This window comes from Chelonia mydas, chromosome 7 (assembly GCF_015237465.2).
Source record: "Chelonia mydas isolate rCheMyd1 chromosome 7, rCheMyd1.pri.v2, whole genome shotgun sequence".
Taxonomy (NCBI): Eukaryota; Metazoa; Chordata; order Testudines; family Cheloniidae; genus Chelonia; species Chelonia mydas.
Window position 1 is genome coordinate 114099278 of NC_057853.1, and position 23119 is coordinate 114122396.

General features: G+C 41.0%; 1 protein-coding gene across 8 annotated transcripts in view; it reads right to left on the reverse strand.

Annotated features, from left to right (window-relative positions):
• Positions 1-16700, reverse strand: part of PDCD4 (programmed cell death 4) — a 32674-nt gene extending 15974 nt beyond the window's left edge. Inside the window, exons 1-6 of one of the 8 annotated variants that reach the window (XM_043550272.1) lie at positions 16547-16700; positions 9114-9258; positions 8427-8518; positions 7565-7672; positions 1890-2189; positions 1213-1307 (exon numbers count right to left, since the gene is read on the reverse strand). In XM_043550272.1, coding sequence (XP_043406207.1) covers positions 1213-1307; positions 1890-2189; positions 7565-7607 — 438 coding nt within the window. In that variant the 5' untranslated portion in view covers positions 7608-7672; positions 8427-8518; positions 9114-9258; positions 16547-16700. Of the gene's footprint in view, positions 1-1212; positions 1308-1889; positions 2190-4983; positions 5132-7564; positions 7673-8426; positions 9259-16546 lie in introns of those variants that run through there. The other 7 variants (XM_043550274.1, XM_043550276.1, XM_037905504.1 and 4 more) reach the window with 7 other exon arrangements.
• Between the last annotated feature and the right edge of the window lie 6419 nt (positions 16701-23119).

The following is a 23119-nucleotide window of genomic DNA, read 5'->3' on the forward strand; positions in this document are numbered from 1 at the left end:
TTGGGGACCTCTGTCCTAGGCTCTTTAAATATTGGCTGTAGCCTTAGATTCAGACTATCTATTCTCAGCCCTCAACAAGCTACTATACACTATTTGAGAGGGCCAAAATACAAGTGACTACTTTATGCATCTCTCTATTTAGCTGTCAAGATACACCCCCTTAAGCTTTGACACGGTGTGGGCAGTGGTGCCAACACCACTGTTAAAGAATCTTTTGACTTCAGCCATTAGATCTATATTTTACCTTCAAAGCAGAGCATCAAGCTGATTTCCTAGATTTGATGTGCACCACGGTATTAAAAAGCCACAGTGTTCCACCTTGAAATTGATTTTATCTTGGTTCATACCCAAATACTGAAGATAAGGAACATATAACCAGTTTCCCCCCCCCACCAACTGCACAGAGTCTGTACAATGAGCGACTGCAAAAAGTTAAAAACAAAGCTGTACTGGCTTTGAACTCCTTCAGAGACCTGAAGTATTTAGTGTTCATGTCTAATAATTTAAAACAAAGAAGAGAAAAAGTTACCACGCATACTTGCAGTTATACCTCTGTGTCTTTAGCATAAAGTATATGCCAAGAACCTTATTTGTCTACTACTCTTTTTCTCCATATGCAATAGGCGCCTAAAAAATCAGTACCAACACTAGCAGTAATGAAATACTGAAAATGGAATTTGTTTTCACTTCTGTTGATACCAACTTAACATTGCAAAATATTATTGTAGTAAGAGACCCTGATGGTTTACTACAAAACTAGCATTCACAAAACCAATACAAGAATGTAGGCGTTTTTATAAAAAGATTAAATTGTAATTAAAATGTATCTTAGTTTGGTAGTTTTTTCTTAGAGGACTGAGAAACAAACATTTTTTCTTGAATTTTTAAATTTAAATACAGAATTAGAGCTTAATCCTGCAAGGTGCTAAGTACCATGGCCCTGATCCAGCAAAGCACTTTAAGCAAAATGTTTAATTTAAGCAAGAGTAGTCCCACTAGACAAACCAAGACCACCTTAGCAGGCTACTCCAACCTCTTTGAGAGTGAATGGGCCTACTCATGCGCTTAAAAAGTTAAAGCATCCACTTTATCAGGGTCAGAGTGTTTAACATCTTTAGGATCAAGCCTTTACAAATGTCACATCAATTACAGTGAATAAAAAGGCTATTTCCATCTCAAACTTGCACTGTATATAATAAAACATTTGCTCACCTGGTCATCATCGTAGTTGGGATCTTTAATATCCACTTCCTCCACGTCATATACTTGCCCTGGTGTACCCCAAACACCTTTGCCACCTGCACCGCCTGGCAAAACATGCAAAAGTGAAAAAAGACAGCCAGCTTATGGTAAATGCTGGGTTGAGCTCAAAGTATCTCCATACTATCATGCCTCATTCAGGCACATGTGTGTAAGTCTCAGATTTTCCAGAATATGCAGAAGTATTTGCAGAATATCTTTCCACTCCCAGCCATTTGGGCTTTGCACCACTTGAGTCAGGAAACTTTAAGCAACATGAGGCAGCATGAAGAGTGCTGAAGGTTGAAATAATTGTGCTTTAAGTTATTAAAGGGAGTATCCCTGATATAAATTCCATCGTAAGCCTCAAGATCTGTAGATTGTTATATCATAATGTACAGTACAATGTAGTATCCTAAAGAAGTTGATTGTGCTTTGTATAATGAATAGTGCATGTGTGCATGCACACCATATCCATTATTGAAGATCGCTATCTGCTGTGGCCATCCCCATACAACCATTAAAAAAAGAACTACTGAATGGGAGGATAGACAGAAAATGTTGTTTCAGGAGAAGAGAATCCTAATGGAAAAACATGCCTTTAGACAAGAGCCCATAAGCAGAGACCCTTCTTAGTAGGCTACACCAACCTTTCTTTGGTAGTCCCCTTCCTTTTCCAGATCGGGATCGTCTGTCCAGAAATTTTCCCTTTGGACTAGTTGGTGCAGTGACTCCACTTTTCAGTGCCTCTCCATTATCACTAACAGAGTCTCCTCTCCCAGAATCACGAGAAGAATTTTTCCTTAACCGCCTCTTTGCTCTAGCATTAATTTTAGCTTCATTAATGGAAGATGCAGCTATCCAATTTCCATTGATTTCTGTCTTTATTTCCTCACTTCCACCATTTTCTTCCTCACCAGAAAATGGAGTGTCACTTAGATGATCAAGTTCTCAAAAGAGAAAAGACACGAAGAAAAATCTAGTTACTGCTTTAAGCATATACAAAATATTCATCATGATTTTAAAAAATTACATGTTTAAAATGGAAACCTGTAATATAAAAGAAACATTAGATGTAAGGTTGCTGAACCAAAGTACCTGACCACATTCTAATTACTTTTATTTAAGGCAAATTTGTTGCTTTTCCATTGTCGGTGCAGTGGCATAATGGGAAATAAAGCTCTCCCTTGCTCCTCTGCCTAGGCTATATGCCAAAGAACATGTATGCGGGTGGGTGAAGAGCAACTGAATGAACAATTTACAAATAGATAAACCAAGTAAAGAGGTTCTGTAAACAAGCATGGAGCTACTTTGGTTTGTAATGTCCCTCGAACTCAGTAAAACATCCATTTTCCTTAAGTAAAATTCACAGAGTACCACTGGCTGCAATAGAAATAAGAGATAATAAAGTGCAGAAGTAAAAACTTGGAAGTTTCTCAGCATGCCACCAATTAAAAACTGGCTTATTGGTTGATAAGCAGTAAAACAACTTTTTTAAAAAACTGGAATCTTTACCTAGGTGCGACGGCATAAAAATAGAAAGTGTTTCACTAAACTTTATTGGGCTGGTTTTGCAAACACTCCCAGACACAATGCTTACACCTGGGTTTACTTACCCTCTTATCTCCCACAATGCCCTTCCCCAGCCCAGGTTTACAACTCAGCCACCAAAAAACTACTCTTCCTAGCGATCCCTGCTCTCTTGCTTCTCAGGAAGAGACTGGCTGAGAATTCCCCTGAGCCAGCTTTGCCCTTACTACTGAAGAGAGAGTTGTGACTATATGAAAAAAAAAAAAAAAAAGGTGACCCTCTATTATTGCGGCAACCACCATTATACAATGGCAATAAATCTTGAGCAAAGTATGCCTTGTTAGGTATCACTGGAAAAGTTGTGATCTGTTGAACAATGTTATCCTGTTTATATTCATGTATTATCACTGTGTATGAAGTTATGAATCTTTGCTATGGTTTGTATCTCAAACATGTGTTCCTGGGTAACATGCCCAAGACAGATTTACATCAAAGCCAGCCAGTTATGGTTGATAGGCCATTAAAGAGAATCAACTCTTCCTGAGGATGCCTCAGAGCATGTAGACAATGAATGCCTCATGACTCAGCAAGGCACATAGAACATATGATCCCGGACTCCATGTCTGAGACAGTAACTTTCCATGCACATGGACTGAGGGATATAAATTGGAGAGTGTGACATTTCTTTGTCTCTTTCCTGTTCTACATCTCTGGACTGTGATTTCTAACAAAAAAAGTTTTGAACAATGGACTGAGGACCCCAATATTTGAGAGGCACCAGAGAAACTTTTTACAAACTGGCAGATTTAACATCACCCCTATTATCCTGATCTACAAATTCTGAAATCAGCTGTAATGTATATGATTCACGTTAACCATTTAATACCTTCTTTTTTATTACTAAATCTTTAGTTAGGTTACTAAAGATTGGCTGCAGCGTGGTATTTGGTGAGATCCTGTAAGTACATGTTGATCTGGGGTGTGTGTGTCTGGCTCCTTGGAGTTGGAAGAACCTAATATATGCGATTTCTGGTTTTAATGGTCATTTATCACAGAAGTCTGGGTGGTGCAGGAGGGGCTAGAATGCCTGAAGGGAATTGTCTCTGGCTTCATAATAACTAGTACAGTACTCTGAAAGCACACATTGGTTATTGGCTTGGTGATAGAATATACCACCAGTCTGCGGTACATGCCCTGTATTTTGGCAATATGACCTGAGATTGGCACTCTTAGCTGTATACCAGGCAGCGTGACAAGAGTGAAGCTACAGCCAACCCTGGTCATTCAATTCTGGTCTCAGTCTCTAGATCAGTAATGTGGAAATCTTCCCAGAAGTACTCCTCAACCTGGAAGGGCCAACACATTGCTACAATGCTGAAACATTACATACTTACGATTAACCCTAACGTGACTATTTAAAAAAAAAAAGAAATTTGAACAAAGGCTATTGAGAAGATACTTTTTCCCTTTCGTGCACAAACAGCTTACCTTTATAATTCTGTAAGCAACTAGACCACAGTGAGAATTAGTCACTTCATTAGACTAAGAATATGTTAAACAATTAAGCATTAGTTTTGGCACTGGGCCATACACAATTACCGGTATGTTTTAAGCTCTATAGTCTTGCCATCCACTACACAGCTGGGTAAATGCATTAAGTGCAGTTTGAGAAGAGTAACTAGAAGTTTCGCTCTAAAATGTTTCAGAGTAGCAGCCGTCTGTATCCGCAAAAAGAAAAGGAGGACTTGTGGCACCTTAGAGACTAACAAATTTATTTGAGCATAAGCTTTCATGAAGTGATCTGTAGCTCACGAAAGCTTATGCTCAAATAAATTTGTTAGTCTCTAAGGTGCCACAAGTCCTCCTTCTCTAAAAAGTGTTTAAAATTTAAATAAATAGTTTAAGTACAAATAGAAAAAAAGATTTCCTTTTGAAGTTTCACTGCAATAAAAAGCATTCTACATCAGTAAGTCTTTACCCATAATGAAAAAGTGAACCAGTTTAGTGAAATGGATCTAGTTAAACTGATACAACCATTAATGTAGACACACTTAAAACCTTTAATCTTTGCTTATCTTAAAACTGATCATCTAAAGCAATTTAAGCAAAAATTAATCTGCTTACAGTGCACCTACATTGGGTTTATCGCCATTAATTTAGTTAAGTCAGTCCAGTTTTCTAGTATAAAGAAAGTCTGAGACTCATTGTACTTACTGAGCAAGTACAACCAGTTCATCTTCTATTAACTTTATGATCAGGATGAGTTTAGCAATACAAAGGCTTTTGTAAAACGAAATCATGCCTCTCCAGTCTAAGAGAATTCTTTGAGAGGGTCAACAAGCATGTAGAGGACAAGGGTGATCCAGTGGATATAGTGTACTTGGACTTTCAGAAAGCCTTTGACAAAGTCCCTCACCAATGGCTCTTAAGCAAAGTAAGCAGTCATGGGATAAGAGGGAAGTTCCTCTCGTGGATCAGTAACTGTTTAAAAGATAGGAAACAAAGGGTAGGAATAAATGGTCATTTTCACAGTGGAAAGGCGTAAATAGCAAGGTCTCCTGAGGATTTGTACTGGGATCAGTGCTGTTCATTGTATTCATAAGTTATGTGGAAAACGGGGAGAACAGTTAGGTGGCAAAGTTTGCAGATGGTACAAAATTACTCAAGATCGCAGTCAGCTTTGGGCTTAGCTAAGAGTTACCAAAGAATCTCACAAAACTAGGTCACCAGGCAACAAAATGGCAGATGAAATTCAATGTTGATAATGCAAAGTGCTGCACATTGGAAAACATACTCCCAACTATACATACGAAGTGATACAAGCTAAATCTGCTGTTACCACTCAAAGATCTTGGAATGATCGTGTATAATTCTCTGAAGACATCTGCTCAGTGGCAGTCAAAAAAGCTAATAGAATGCTAGGAACTATTAGGGAAGGGATAGATAATATGACAAAAAAATACTGTTGCCACAATATAAATCCATGGTATGCCCACACCTTGAATACTGAGAACAGTTCTGGTAGCCCCATCTCAAATAAAGATATATTAGAAATGGAAAGGGTGCAGAGAAGGGCAACAATTAGAGGTATGGAACTGCTTCCATATGATACTCTTGGGGGAATTCTGCGCCACTGTACACATGCAGAATTCGTGTCCCCTGCAGATTCCCTTCCCTCCCCCAACCCCCGCAGAAAATACATTTTGCCAGAGAGAGTCGCTGCAATTACATCTTTCGCACACCAGGGGCTGCTGTGGCACCACAAGAGGGAAGCCAGCTCACAAGCCAAGGTAGCCAGCCACAGAGAGGGAGGAGGCAGAGGTCAGGTGGAGGTGGCACAGGACATGGGGGAGGGACAGACAGAGCAGGGCACAAAGGGCTTCTGGGGGGGGTGGGGGAGGAGTCATGCAATGGCATTCAGGAGGGCTAATGGGGGGACAGACTGAGGTGGGGACACAGGAGCTAATGGGGTGACAGCACTGAGCCAGGGGGCTGAATGGGAGGGGGGGTGCAAGGCCACATGGGGACAGAGGCACATGTGCCTGACTCAAATTTCTTTACTAATATGACTAGTAAGGAATCTATTTGTCAAAAAACATTTCCTGAATCTTTTTGTTGTCTATATTGTTAGAGATATACTTACGGACATGTATTTTGAAATAAAGTACCGAAATAAATGAAGTTAGCGCAATTATATTGTGTTTCTTTGACAAAGAAAATATGCAGAATTTTAAAATATTGTGTGCAGAATTTAATTTTTTGGTGCAGAATTTCCTCAGGAATAATATGAGGAGAAATTAAAAAAAGACTGAGACTGTTCAGCTTGGGAAAGAGATGATTGAGGGGATATATGACAGAAGATTATAAAATCATGAATGGTGTGGTGGAAGTTTTAGTTACCCCTTCACATAACACAAGACCCAGTGCTCACCCAGAGAAATTAATAAACAGCAGATTTTAAACAAACAAAAAGGAAGTACTTCTTCACACCACACGGTCAACCTGTGGAACTCATTGCCAGGAGATGTTGTGAAGGCCAAAAGTATAATTGGGTTCACAAAAGACAGGCCCACCAGTACTTATAAACCAATATGATCAGGAACGCAACCTCATGCTCTAGATGTCCCTAAATCTCTGAATGCCAGAAGCCAGGACTGGATTACAGGGGATGGATTACTCAATAACTTGCTGTGTTCTGTTAATTCCCTCTGTAGCATCTGGCACTGGCCACTGTCAGAAGACAGGATACTGGACTAGACGGACTACTGGTCTGACCCAGTACGGCCATTCTTATGCTATGTTCCTATTATGTTTCGTCTGCTTTTAATCCTAGGGACAGTTACGTGAGAGCAAAAAATTTCTGCTTCAAAGGAGTTTATCTGCTCTTGTTTAATCTTGACCTGAAGTCATTCCTGTGTTTGTGACATCACAACTAGTTGCTGTGACAGTAATTATAAACATCAGATTATTATAACTTCAAAGTCCCTATCATCTACTATTCTAGTTAAGCAACCACTTGGGATGTTGCAAACAAAAAACAAACAGGAGGAAAAGAGGAAATCCTAAGTAACAGTCATTTTATTTGCATGCAATTATTCCAACTTTAAACAAAATACATCAGGCAGAAAATGCAATATAGTTAGAAGTGTTTCTAAATAGATTTCTCCAAGTTTGTCATGAAGATCTTTAAACAAATATGTTTATTAAAAAAAGCCACCACGATGCAATTTACAAATAAAAGGAATTCCAGTGTCAATTAAACAGTAGTTTCAATACAAAAACTAAAGTTATATACCTGTTGCGTTAACATTATATATCTGCTCATTTTCTACTTCCATAGTTGTTTAATTGCACTTCAACTGAACTGACTGTAAACAGAAATCTTAATGCTTTCCTTTCAGGCCTAACAAAAGAAAAGAAAAAAGGAAAAAAAAAAAAAAAAACAGTAAATGCAATTACATTGAATACAGAAATATATTTGATTTTTCCAGTGGACTAAAGTGTAACTGAATTAGAATATTAGGAGTCTTTCACCTAGTCAAAATTCATTTTCACTCAAATTCAAGTATTAAGACTGATATTTATTTTTTAATTAGCATTAACTTACTGGTACTAGTAAAAATATTCATGGGATGATGAAAATGTAACAGAGAGAGCACTATTTATAAACAGCACAGATAAAGTGCAGAACTGTAACACCAAAACTAAGGTCAAGTCTACACCTAAGTTTTACCAATATACGTTGGTTAACAAACAAAAAAAAAAAAAAAAAAAACCCAAGAACAAAAACAATCCCCCCGCCACCCCAAAAAAAACCCCCAACCCCTAACTGACCTATGAGGTTGGTGTACTGGTAAAAACCCTAGTGCAGGCACAGTTACACCGATGAAAAGGTGACTCATACTAGTATAGTTATTCCCCTTCCCACACATGACTATCTATATGGGTTTAAAGCATCCTTTGACACCAACTCTCCTACTGTGGATGCATGTATGTACTGCTTCAACTATACCACTATAGTTAACGCATAACAACTTTCTAGTCTAAACAAGCCCTTACCATGCATCCTAATTCATTGCCTGCCCTACACCCAAACATAGATCTGTAGGCCATATAAATGTATTCTACACAAGTACACACACCTGAGAAGCTCTCACCTCTGTATTCTCTCATGAATACTCTGCTCTCTCCTTCTCCTGTGTACGTGTACTCTGTTAGCTGGGGGCCAAGGTGAACGAATTCTCTCTTTCTAAAGAGATTACTGTTATTTTCCTCTCCTCCCTTCCCATTCATCTCTATGAACAGCTGAATAATGAGATTTTGAAAGAGATGGCATCACCCATCTCTCCTTTTCTTAAAGAAGATTTCAGCCAATAAGACTACAATATGCAAGTGAATCAGATAGGCAGTACACAAAGACATACTGGCTATATCATTTAATCACAAACTTTTCCTGCAAAGTTTTCATGAATCACTTTGTAGTATTGTGAATGTTACTGGTATGTGTAGTTCTCCCATGAGATTTCAGTGGCTCTTCTCTTCCCTTCCCACTTGTTGCAGTCCTGCAAACACTTTATTATTCAGTGGCGACCTTGTGACATTAGGTGACATCAACCCTCCCCACTTTTCTCCTCTAGTTCACTTGCCTAGTACAGACTTATTGACTACAGTGATGAATAACCAGTGGTTAAAGGTATAGAACTTGCCTTTTTACAGTAATTTCTGGGTATAATCCAATTTTCTCACATCACACCCCAATTTCAAACAATTAACCTTGAGTAAGGCAGTGTCCCTCCCCGTTGCCATCCAATACTTCATTTAAAATAGCTTTCTTTCAGCATTACCTCAACCATCCAGTTCTGAAGCACTCTTATTATGCTAAAAGTGTTCTCTTGTACTGCTCACTCAGGAAGGGGAATCAAGATAGTCTATCTTAAAAGGTTAATTTTCTTCTTCCGAGTCAAATGTTCCATTACAGATGTGTTTCTCCTTTAAAACAAAAGGAAAATACAATTATATAGTAATAAAGAGACTTACAGAACACTAGAGCTAGGAAAAGTAATTTTAACATTTATTATAATAGCAACTACCAGTGAGGAGGACTTTTCTCCCCCCGTTCAGGACCTCCCACAAATCTACTTGAGACCATCAAATTTAGAAAATTTGAAAGGACATCTGTCTGTAATATTCCTTGGGAGGTCATGACCCTCAGGTTCAGAACCCCATCTTAGACTACGAACACTTATGACATGGGTGCCAGCACATCTCAGCTTTACAGCCCACACGTTCACACTAATCGAGAGACTGCACTGTCAGTCTAGAGATGGATAAAATGTACACCTCCAGACTAAATATTAACTTTAATTCTTAGGTTCCAAGGCCAGAAGGGACCACTGTGACCATCTAATCTGACTTCCTGTAAAACACAGGCCACAGAACTTCTCCAAAACCATTCCTAGAACAGTATGTTTTAGTAAAACCTGCAGTCTTCATTTAAAAATTACCAGTGATGGAAATCCACCAGGACTCTTGGTAAACTACTCCAGTGGTTAATTACCCTCACTGCTGAATATTTAAACCTTATTTCCAGTCTGAAGACTTGTCTCCACTTACAGCACTACAGAAGCGAATGTAGGCACAGTTAATCCACCTCCCCGAGAGGCGGTAGCTATGTTGACAGGAGAAGCCGTCCCATCGACATAACCCCCTGTCTAGACAGCGCTATGTTGATATAATTACATTGCTCAGCGGATTTTTCCACACCCCTGAGCAACAACCATTATACTGATATAGGTATATAGTGTAGTCCTGGCCTAAATTCCTTAACTTACATTTCCAACCTCTGGATTGTGTTACACTTTTTTCTGTTATATCGAAGAATGCATCATCAAATATTTGTTCCCCACACAGGTACTTACAGACTAATCAAGTCACCCATTAATTTCCTCTTCGTTAAACTAAACAGATTGAGCTCCTTCTATCTATCACTATAAGGCATATTTTCTAATCCTTTAGTCATTCTTTGGTTCTTCTCTGCAGCCTCTCCAGTTTATCAACATCCCTCTCAATTGTGGGCACCATCCCTGGCCAGTAACGGTCACATCGGTGTCAAGTATAGAGGTAAAATAACCTCTTAAGTCCCCTGTTTATGTATCCCAGGATCACATTAGCTCTTTTGGCCACTGAGTCACACTGGGAGCTTACTTTCGGGTAATTATCCACCGTATCTTTTTTTACAATCACTACTTCCCAGGATAGAGTCCACCATCCTGTAAATACGACCTCCATTCTTTGTTCCTAGATGTATACATTCAGCAGTATTAAATTGCATTCTGTTTGCTGGCACCAAGTTTAGCAAGAAATCCAGATCAATCAGAATCAGTGACCTATCCTCTTCATTATTTAATGCTCCCCAAGTTTTGCAGACAGCTGCAAACTTTATCAGTGATGATTTTGTTTTCTTCCAGGTCACTGATATGTTAAATAGCATTGGGCCAAAAACTGATGCCAGCAGGGCCCCACTGGAAACACCTGCTCAATGATGATCCCTCATTTACAATTACATTGAGACCTATCAGCCATTTTTAATCCAGTTAAGGTGTGCCATGTTAATTTTATATTGTTCTAGTTTTTTTAATCAAAATGTCACATGGCACCAAATCAAACACCTTATAGAAATCTAAATATGTCAACACTATTATCTTTAATCAAACTTGTAATCTCATTAAAAAGATGATATCCACTTAAATCCTGTCAAACTATCTTCCATAAACCCATGTTGGTTTCCATTACCCTCCTTCAATTCTTGATTAATTGAATCCCCTATCAACTGCTCTGTATCTTGCCCGAGATTGATGTCAGCTGACAGACTGGTAAATTACCAGGGTTATCTGTTTACCATTTTTAAAAACTAGCATATTAGCTTTCTTAGAGTCTTCTGGAACTCCCCAGTGCTCCAAGACTTATTGAAAATTTACTAATTACTAGTTTCCCCCTATTGTTACTCACACCTTCTCGTCAACTGTCTGAAATGGGTCACTCTCATTACCACTTCAAAAGTTTTTTTTCCCTCCCTTGGTATTCTGCTGTTAAGTGAATGGTCTCATTAGACTGACCTCACACTTGGTAAAGCAACTCCCATCCTTTCATGTATTTATACCTGTGCCTGTATTTTCCACTCCATGCATCTGATGAAGTGGGTTCTAGCCCACGAAAGCTTATACCCAAATACATGTTAGTCTTCAAGGTGCCGCAAGGGCTCCTCGTTGTTTTTGATGAAAAATCTACATTAATGGTCCAGCAAGCTCCTCAGCCAGCTGTTAAAATTCTGGGATGCAAGTTATTTTATTTGGACCTGCTGATCTGAAAATGTCTAACTTTAGTAGCGTCTGTTTAATATCGTCCAGAGATACTAGCGGAATGGAAAGAGTTATCATCGCCATATGATGAGACTGCATCATCTGTTTTCTCCCCAAATACAGAATACATATTTATTGAACACTTCTGCCTTTTCTGCATTATTATTGCTAATTATAGCATTTCCACCTAGTAAAGGACCAATAAAATTGTCAGGATTCTTTTTGTTCTTAATAAAATCTAAATACTCTCTATAATTATTGTGCTTAACACTGCTAGCCATAGATTTTTCCTTGTGTCCATTTGCATCTCTTATGAATTTTCTACAATTCCAATCCAATTGCTATCAACTTCTCCCTTTCTTCCATTTGTTATATATTTCTATTTTTAATAGCTACCTTCACTACCCCTCTAAATTAGGTTGTTTTTTAAATCAGTATGATTAAAGGGGCTTGCTTAAACTTGGTAATGCTAGTATTCAACATCAGTTTTACGACTACCTCACATTTCCTAACTAAAACCCCTTATTATTCATCTACTACAGTATAAAATCTGAAAATCTGTACAAAGAGCATATTGGTATCATCGTGTCATAAATACAGGCAAGTCTAGACACAAGATGATGTGCTCCTATTTTGCTTAAACCAATTTTCTAAAGCTTCATATAGTGAAGAATAATTTGTCATGTATAAAAATTTTTCAAAGTTACACACACATATTCACAAGATAAGAGCTTTTGTGCCTCACAGCAAATCCAAAGCTTAAGTATATATCCTGTAGATATATGCACTCAAACTTGGTGTTAATTTTTTTTTTTTAAGCAAATCTCAAAGGGCTTTGCAAAGGAGGCCAGTATCATTATCTTCATTTTACAGAGTGGGTGACTGAGGCACAGAGATGAAGTGACTTGCCCAAAGTCACCCAGCAGACCACTGGCAGAACCTATATCTCCTGAATCCCAGTCCAGAGTTCTACCAACTAGACCAGTGGTTCTCAACCTGTTCTCTGCGTATCCTTGGGGGTCCGCAGACTATGCTTAAGATTTCCAAAAGGGTCTGCACCTCCATTTGAAAATTTTTAGGGGCCTGCAAACTAATAAAGATCAAGAACCACTGAACTAGACTACACTGCCTCAGCAGAATATACAAGACAAACACATGGTAAAAGTTAGTATTTTCTCTATTTTACAGATGGAGAATTGAGGCAGAGAGAGATTAAATTACTTGCCATAGAAGTCTGTGGCAGAGCTGGAAACTGAACCCACATCTTTCGTATCTTAGTCCAATTACTTAATTGAAATACCCCCTCTGAGCTGACTCTGTATTTGCACTTTTACATGCAAGTTGTGCGAACGTGCTTTGGAAAATTACCAGCCCCCACTGATCAATGATAAAAATAACTTACTTGTTTTACCACTTCCCTCTACCATGCAAGCAGATACTTACTTTCTTTTTTAGTGAGGTTACAGCCACAAAATTGATTTTTTGGGGGTGACAGAAGGGAACCACATGGATCATACATCTGGGTAAGCCACAGTAATTGAAGAAGAATGTATACCTTCATTGACTGTTGATGTGTTTAACAAAAACTTAAATATTTTTAGTATTATTGGCATTCAAACTCAGATAGTTAATGCTTGTTTCTCCCCCCCACCCCTCTTTTTGTGTAATTCCCAATAACAAAAACTACTCTAGGATAAAAATAAGTAATTTTATTGATGTGAAATAAAATCCAGGTCCCAACTTCCACAGCTCTCTGTTCCATAGCAATGATACTTGGTTTTGATCAGTAGACTAAGCAGATATGTCTATTAAAGACAAAGATAGAGCCAACAGCAAGAGGCTATTTTTCCAGTGCCACTTTAATTACTCTAAACACACTTAAGAAAACAAAACAGATTGAATTTTAAATTGTTACACTCACGGACACACCATAGGTTCATGGAGCCTTTAGAGACAAGATCTGTAGTGCAGAGTTGTTAATATGAACAAAGTAATGCATATCAACATTATATAAGTTAATGACAGATTACCCAAAACTACTATGTGGTTCAAGAGGTTTCCTTCTGCGTATTCATACTCCTGAGACTGATGCCACCTTAGCCCCGCAGAGTAAACTCTAAAATTCCAGCATTTTAATTTATGTTTGAGGGCAGTCCCAAAACATTCTCAAAATGGAGATTTGCTCAAGGCTTAGGAGACTGCTGAAGACAGCCTTACAGCTTCTTACTGTGATACTGACTTCCTTAGAGCCAAGTAAGAGTCATGCACTGAGAAAGTACCTACACTGGCTTGTTCCAGCAGAACAGAGGAGTATCCAACACCAATACATCAGCAAATTCCTGCTCGGTACCTTGTTTCTTGTTATATGGGTAACTTCCAATATCAACAAAGATAAGTTCCTTAAAAGCCCAAATCATCCTCACAAAGAGTAACACTCCAACAATGGAAGAGATGCGGCCTCAGCACCCAGAGAAGATTTAGGTACTACAATCGTGGACCTTGGATCCAAATGGCACAAATTTGCTCACTGCCAGGGTCGTTCCTGATTGATGTATCTGAAGTCAAACTGGCTTATTCTGTGTCCCTTCCTCGGGCCAGATAGACAATTGTGTCAGTTGCCTTTCCAAGGAGGTTTTACAAGCCCAATCCTTGGGTCCACTAACATACTGGCTAGTTTTTTTATTATTATTATTAATATTATGGTAGCACCAATGAACTTCCACCAAGGACCAAGTATTCATTGTGCTTTGACTCTATGGAAAAAAAAAAAACAGTCTCTGCCACAGAGAGCTCGCAATCTACAGGTAAACAAGACAACAGGGGGACTTAAATTAAAAAAAAAAAAAAAGAAAGTATCGAACTTAAGAATTTGAAGAACATTGCAGAGTGCTGCAAAGACTCTAAAAACCATCAGATCCGGGGGGGCTTTGTTTTGGAGGGAGGTGGTGTCTTGGTTTTTTCTGACGTCTATTATTTTCTCTGGTCTCTGATGGACAAGGAGCTTTTCTGGATCATTCAGTTGTGAATATTTCAATAAGACACTTCTATTTGTGTAGGTACTTAAACCGCACTCATCAGTCGGGTACATAACTCATGATCACCTGCATCCAAGCAGTCCCACTAATAGGTTAACATAAGCAAATGTACACCAATGTGTCCCTGGCCAAGAATTTACAGTGAGGTTAGATAAGGAAAAAGGCTTCAGAAAACCTCTAAAAATCTCTAGATTGAAAATCATTTTTGAGTATGCTTGATATGGCAATCACTTCTAAAACTAGGTTTCAGAGTAACAGCCGTGTTAGTCTGTATTCGCAAAAAGAAAAGGAGTACTTGTGGCACCCTAGAGACTAACCAATTTATTTGAGCATAAGCTTTCGTGAGCTACAGCTCACTTCATCGGATGCATACAGTATGCATCCCATGAAGTAAGCTGTAACTCACGAAAGCTTATGCTCAAATAAATTGGTTAGTCTCTAGGGTGCCACAAGTACTCCTTTTCGTTTTACTTCTAAAACTGTATTTCCCCCTTCCCCAACATCAAGCAAAAGGTACTGATAATTAATGCTAGACCGTGTTTTTAAACTTCAGCCATTTTGCTGCAGTCACATTTAAAAACAACCAAAGAAATGTTGCTTAAACTTCACAACATATTTTCCTCCCTTTGAGCAGAGACCAAGCACGAAAACCTCCAGCCTGAAATGTGAACATTTCAAGGTTGTGGACTTGTGAAAACATAGTGTTATAGCAAAAAAATTTTGTGGCCATGTGCTCATTGCTGTACTGTAAGAAGATCAGTTTCCATCTGATATTTACACATACATACACTTTTATAGCACAGAATACTCTATATAAACACTAGGTGCTAGTTGTATAGGAAAGGGTGTATAAACAGCCTAAAATATTACTTATTCAAAAAAGACCTCACACGTACAGTTAAACATACACCAATCCACCTCCAACACAAGTCTTAAAGCGCACATTTTAAAGTACCAGGAATAACAAGGGAAGTGGTTTTCATACAGATGTGGCTAGTTAGTTTATTTTTTAAAGGTGCCGCAGCCCGCTCAGCCTTTACAAGAAAAGAAAGTGACTTTACAGCGTGGCAGGCTCAAAATATAGATCCTTGCCAAGTTATCAACACCCTAAAGAGCTAAACCAGGCTCCCTCCTCCCCAGTAACCAATTCAATCCTAGTGCTGTTTTGGGGGGCAGCATGCCTGACACCGCATCCTTGCCCAGCCAGACTGGGCAGAGGGGCTGGGGGATGACCCCTTCCCCACAGATGCCAACGACTGTATCTTTACGATGAAGACCACTGGCTCCATTCAGGGCACTGCTTCTTAGGAGGTGTTTTTAAGGGGAGGGGGGTAGAACCCTGGAATAAACAGGGTAGCGGAGGTGCCCCCTCACCACCATCATCGCCCCTGCTGGGGGACAGAGCAGGGAGGGGACATGAAGACGCCCCACTACTCCCTCCTTGCTGGGGGGACCCCACACCACCCCCACTATCCCTCCCTCCCGGGGGACAGAGCGGGGAGGGGGCGTGAAGACCCCCCCCACCCTCTCTCCCTGCGGGGGGAGCAAGCCCCCCCACCCTCTCTCCCGCCTGGGGGGGGTGTCCTGAGCCGAAGCGGGGGGGAGGGTCTGTGAACAAGTCTGAGGAGAGCGGGGAACGACCCCGCACGCCCACCCGGCCAGGAGGGGCGTGGAGCCCAGAACACGCCCCCGCCCCTCGCCTCAGAGACTTCCGGGGAAGGATCCCGAATTTCCCCGCCTGAGGAGGCTTCCGGAGAGGCGCGAGGACCCCCCCCAATCCCCGCCCCATCTGAGGGGGCTTCCCAATAGGAAGAGACCCCGCGTCCCCCCTCCCGGAGGGGGCGCTCCCTGGAGCCGCGAGCGGGAGGGCGGGGTTCCCATTACCGTAGGCGGCGGCGGCGGTCCCCGGGGCTGCCCCGTCCCCGCCGCTCCCCACAGCCGCTGCCTGCCTCGCTCTGCAGCCCCCTGCGCTGCCCTGTTTGTTTTTGTTTTGTTCTGCCCAGCGACACGGCCGCGAGCGGCCGCCGCGGATTGGTCGGCGGGCTCCACCCGCCGCAGCCAATCAGAGGGCGAGGGGTTGGGAAAGGGGTGGAAGAGAAGGCGGGTACTTAACCGGCAAAGAGGGAGGGCGACACCATCTGCTCGGCAGGGGCGGGGGTGGGTGTGTCCAGCAGAGAACAGGAAGGAACCATTGTGTGTTGAGATGGGGAGGGCCGGGGCGGTCCAGCCTAGTGGGAAGGGAGGGTGGGTCACACATCTTCCTATTGCCCCCAGGACATTGTCTGGGAAGGGGGAGGAGTGATCAAACTCCCCAGGCCTGTTAAGAGGAGACATATACAAAGCAGAAGAGGTCTTTGCCACCCCATAGGGCCCTATGCAGTTGTGGGGCGGGCTCCCCAGGTGCTAGGATGAGGAGGTATTGGGACTCAAATTGCGTCCACCACTTCTATCGCCCGGCACCTTGTATGGGTCTGATCTAAATAAGCATAGGGTGGCAGGAACTTATGTTGCCAGTGGCCAAAAGCCCACCAATCTGCCACCCTCCCTTTGGAAGGACATTCATCACCCCAATCAGCCAGCAAGTGCTGGTTTATTCACCCATCCACTGCAAAACTCCTGGGGGCCAGTGTACTCACCAGGGGTAGAGAGCAGGGCAGTTGCCTTCCCAAAGAACCTTATTAATAGCAGTTAAATACAGGGATCTCAAGCAGAGGAATAATTGTTATTGTTCAGTCCCATAAATGTTTATGGCCCATGGCACAGAGGCACTGCCATCTAATACACATAAGGATGCCACCTCTAAGGTACAAAAAAACAGGACATTTGGGATGATGCTGAGCCCAAAAAACTGGACAGCAGGCAGTGTTTATTGAGCACCCTCACAGATTTCACAGGACAGTTACCTCAAAAAAGGGACAATCCTGGGAAAACCTAGTTCGGTAACAATTGAAAATACATGCAAGAAAAAACACAAGTCAAGAGGGCACAGAGAAGGTATTGGGGTCAATGGAGGTCATCAAATGCACGATTTCTCAGTATAAACTAGAGAAAATGTAATGTAACACTTAGTGAAGAAGACTTAGGGAAAGGCCCCTGCTGTTAAGAAAGGAGCCAAAAAACAAAACAAAAACCCCAGCATGGCACTATGAATTTATATCATAATAAAATAACGCATTGTCATAATGCATCCTATGCTCTTTTGCCCCATCCTCAGTTTAGCCCTGCAGAACACCAGACAGATCTGCTTGGTACAGGACATTCTTACTCCATAACTAGAATAAAGGTGGCTTTAAGGCAGTCTGTGTGATCTATGCAGCTGCATAGTGCACTATACTTCCAGTGGCTCTCTGTCACATATGCATACTCAACCCACTAGGCATAGCATGGGTCCCATGCGGGTTAAATCACTGATACCCATCCATCATCCCATTGAGGGCTGTGTGGCAGATATTCAGTTCGCTTCCTGCCCTCACCCACTTGTAATGTTGTGCTTTAGCATTATCTCCTGATTTCCCAGCCCATTTAAAAGGATTATTAGAGCCAACCTGATACTTTCGAGAAAGGCACATAGACCTCAAACAGGCAGACCAATTTAGATTAGGTTAGAGGTTGCTGAGCCCAAAGTGTGAGACAGGGTGAACACACCTTGAGCAGATAGGCAGGAAGTGGCTGGTGGAGGGAGAATGTTATATGTAAACAGGGTGTATAGGAACCCAGAAGTGGGGAGAGAGATGGATTGGTCCCATGCACGTTAAATCATAAAACCTACCACGTAAGGCTAGCCCTGCAACAGCAGTACATTCCTGCTGTATTTGCCTACAGTGAGGAAATGGAAAAGCTTGAGCTTTTCTGGCTACCACGCAACACCCGACCGTCAAATTTTCTCTTTGGCAAATAACCAAAAATAATTTGAAATAAATGAAATACTTTTGGTATTTTTAAATCAGGAAAATAATATATGTCTTATCTTTAAGTGATTCCAGATTAGACTAGGGCAAGAACTGTCCTTTTTGCAGTCTGCCTTTGCAGGATACATCTTCCTCTTCCTCCCTTTTTTTATTTTTGGTTGTTGTTTTTGTTGTTGATTTCTCCTAGGGTGACCAGACAGCAAATGTGAAAAATCGGGACGGCGTTGGGGGATAATAGGAGCCTATATAAGAAAAAGACCCAAAAATCGGAACTGTCCCTATAAAATCGGGGCATTTGGTCACCCTATTTTCTCCAGAGATGCAGCGCTGAACATTTTGAGATTCTGGCACCAGGTTTGAGATATCACACCAAAACCTGAGGCGAGGCAGATATAACTCCTCTACTTGAGGGGAAGAAGGGACGCTGTGGAGTGGAAGATGACCCAGCGGACTGATCCCGTCTAGTCCTGAAATGATTAATCTAGTACATACAACACATATTCAGGTAGACAGCGAAAATGAAACCACTATGTGCATTGGAATGCTATGAGACATCTCTAGCCAATTCAGATCTCTCTTGTGTTAGACATTTTTGTTTTTATTGATCTCTCTTGTGTTAGACATTTGCTACAAAGTGGATTTATTCAGTTACTGGCAGTTGTGTGCTCCTCAGTGAATACCATACAACTTTATTGTGTATAGCATTCCTACTGGAGTCAGTGGGAGTTTGGCTGAACTTAGGTGAGGAGGTTTGGACTCTAATAATAAGGAACTGCAGAGGAGGAGGCTTTTGCCAAAGACACCCCAATAAACCTTTGCACCAATTCCCACTGCACCCTTTGAAGTGCTGTGTAAAATTGCAGAAGGGATTCTAAGAGGCTATTTAGGACTGGAGCACTTGCTAAAGGTAGGGTCACTTGTCACAAGAGGATGAGAACTCTGATGTTGTCCTGGGTATTTCCATGAGATAAAAAGCATTTTTTCTTGTTGAATATCCCTACTCAGAGCATTTATATCAACCATCATAAATCTCAACTCAACTGGAGCACATACACTTACAGACACATAGATGCTGCAAATATATCCAAGATTTAGTAAACACTGAATGCCCACACAAATACTTAGCTTGCAACCAATTAGATATATTTCTCCCCATCTCTGTAACTAGCAGGACTAATATTGCACAGCAAATATTCTAACAAATCAAAGGTAAAATATACAGAATTTTCCTTTCCCCCCAGTTTTATAATTCAGATGGAATTAAGTTATCCAAAGTCGCTTGGAAATAATCCTTTCTAAATGGTTTCTGCTGGATCCTTGTTTCAGGTGCAAAGTGTCTGAGTTGAGTTGTCCTGTCCTGGAGTTTTTAAACCCTGGTGATTGCTGCCTGCTTTATTAACCTGGATTCTTGATAATGATGATGCCTCCAAGCATGGAACTGCGAATTGGTACTCAAAGCAATTACTAGTCCCCACCCTTGCTTCTGCCCAGAATCTTGCTGATAATTCTGGTGCCAGATTCCCTTTGGAGCTTAAGCTCTGGCAAACAAGTCCCTTTCTAGTCTTTGCTTTTCACTACATTCTCATTCTCTCTCTCTCTGGTTGTTTTCAAAGAATCCACTACTTTTCTGGCATGTTCAACTTACTTGCTGGGCCCGCCCATAAACAGAGGAAAGAAACCTATTGGCCAGAATTCCTCCAAACAATTAGAAAAGCCCTTTCTCCAGCACTGGGAATGCCCTGTTATTCTGCCAGGGATCTGTAAGCAGTTTGTATAGATACAGTCCACTTTTAAAACTTATCTACAGATGCCAGTTTGAAGTTACCCTGATACAAGTGTGTTTCATCAAGTTGTCTTTTGAACGTTCTTGAACCCTATGTGCATCGTAGCTATTGTGATTCACCCACTTCCAGCAAGCATCTAACACAGGGGTGGCCAACCTGTGACTCCGGAGCCACATGCGGCTCTTCAGAGGTTAATATGTGCCTCCTTGTCTAGGCACCGACTCCAGGGCTGGAGCTACAGGCGCCAACTTTCCAATGTGCCGGGGGGTGCTCACTGCTCAACCCCTGGCTCTGCCACAGCCCCTGCCCCCACTCCACCCCTTCCCAGCACCTCCCCTGAGCCTGCCCTGCCCTCCCTCCTCCCCCCGGCCCCCAGAGCCTCCTGCACACCAGGAAACTGCTGAAGGGGAGAAAAGGGGAAGTGCTGATTGGCGGGGCTGCTGGTGGGTGGGAGGTGCTGGGAGCAGGGCGGGAGCTGATGCGGGGCTGCTGACGTATTACTGTGGCTCTTTGGCAATGTACATTGGTAAATTCTGGCTCCTTCTCAGGCTCAGGTTGGCCACCCCTGATCGAACACAAGAGAGATCGATAAAAACAAAATTGAATTGGCTAGAGATGTCCTAGAACATTCCAATGCACACAGTGGTTTCATCTTCTCAACAATTTTTTTATTCATTAAACCATTTCAAAAAGCAGCATGTGTGATCCAGACACCTCAGTGGTTCTGTTTGACCATAATATAGCCTGTGGAGACTGGAGTCTATGTTAGAGTATCAATTAATCAATCGAGGCAGCAAAAAACAGGATCTGCTGAACACAATCCCATTTATCTTGTGGTTTTATTTTCTTATATACATATTTATTCTGCCTCCTTTGTGTTGGCATTTGGGTGCCGTAATAAAATCAGATGCAAACATAGCAATGCTACTTGGGTAACAAACAATCTAATCCCACTTTGGCCAGCGATGGCTGCAGGTTGAAAGGTTTAGTTGAGGTGCTAAGATGCCTGAGGTTTGTTTGTGCTAATTAATTACGGTCATGTTTAAAATTTCCCCGTGGTCCTTTGTAATGGCTGCCAAACAGGAAACGCTGTTGCTGCTTGTTTGAAGCTTTACTAGAATGTGCACATTAGTAGAGTGCATGTGAGCTAGAGTGTAAATTAGGGGTTCCGATGGTGGGGAGCTGTGGATATTATTCTCAGCTCTGTCACTGACTGTCTGTGTGACTTTGGAGGAATGATTTAACCTTTCCATACCTCAGTTTCCCCATCTATAAAATGGTTTCTCTGTTTTCTCATCTACCTACTTCTTATGGCTTAGAACAGCCTTCCATGTCCCATATTCTAGATTACACCTCTATGGCATACTACACTCTTAAAACTGGTGTTTTGTTGTTGTTTGTTTGTTTATTTTCCCAGAATTTTCCTACTTTGATTTACTTGAAAAGAATTTCAACACCGTGTCTTGTATCTGAACAAAAGAAGAGTCTGACTCAAAACCCCAGACACAGGACAAATTTGAGATCTTTGAAATACAGACCCAGATCAAAGTTTTTCATTTCAGGCCCATCTCTAGTTAGAGCTTTCTTCCTGTGTACGGTGTTTGTTTAAATTAGCTCATAAGCTCTTTGCAGCAAAGACCCAGCCTATGTGTTTTGTACAGTATGAGAAACAAATAATATACAGGGCTACATAAATACAATAATCATAATACATCCAATGTTCAGCAAACTGGATTTGTAGGTTGGTGGCACCACATTTCAGAATATCTGGTGAAATGGAAACACTTATACTGTTCCACTGCTGGCCGAGAGGAGTTTATTTAAGATATAAGTAAATTTTTTAATTGAAAAGAAATCTTAGCAAAAGCTCTGGGCATGCTTTGTAACACAGTAATAACAATTCCAGACATGTCTCTTTTGTATTATAGTTGTCACCTTTTCTGTTCATTCTTGCCCTAACAGCAGCAGCACTCATCTGAAAAGGCCTTCTTTGCAGAGGGCTCCACACATTATAGGCTATATAGGAAAAATCAAGTGATCCAATTATATTATAAAGAATTCCAAATAGAGAATTCAGCCAAAAGCCAATACCAATTAGACAAAACATTGTCTTTATCTCATGATCATTGTTCTTCTCCGCTAGATTATTGCAGGAGAAGATCTCCGGGAGTCATTTATAATTACTAGTTGAGTTATTTCCTAATAAAAATAAGAATAATGTGACTGGCTGAGGTCCTATGATATGACAGGGTGTGTAATCAATAAATCATGTGCCAGTTGTAGCTGTTCTTCATATAAGATCATATGTCTGCATTTCTATAGACAACTGTTACAGAATGTTTACTGGTTGCTGTACCTTTTCACCTCATCAGCATTGTTTAAAGAATTGACATTCTGGGATTGTAGTCATTCCAAGAAAATCCAGTTTAATCTGTTTGGAAATGGAATGAGGTAGGGGTAAAAAACAACAACAAAAACGTCTCTTCCTGTCTAGAAAGCCATATGATCTGATAGTCACACCAAGTGGTAAGCAATTGACAGATTAGAAAAAAAACAAAAGTCACCTTTGTCACCTGAATACTGTGAGCAGGTCTGGTCGCTTATTATAGGGGGAAAGATGGGAGGAGTCATAGCTATGATATGACAACAACAACAAAATAGTTCCGGCACACAATATTGTAAGGTACACTTCAAAATCGGTAATAGTAAGAGTCACATAAATAGCCTGTATTTTACAATAAAATTGTTTAAATGACTTATATTTA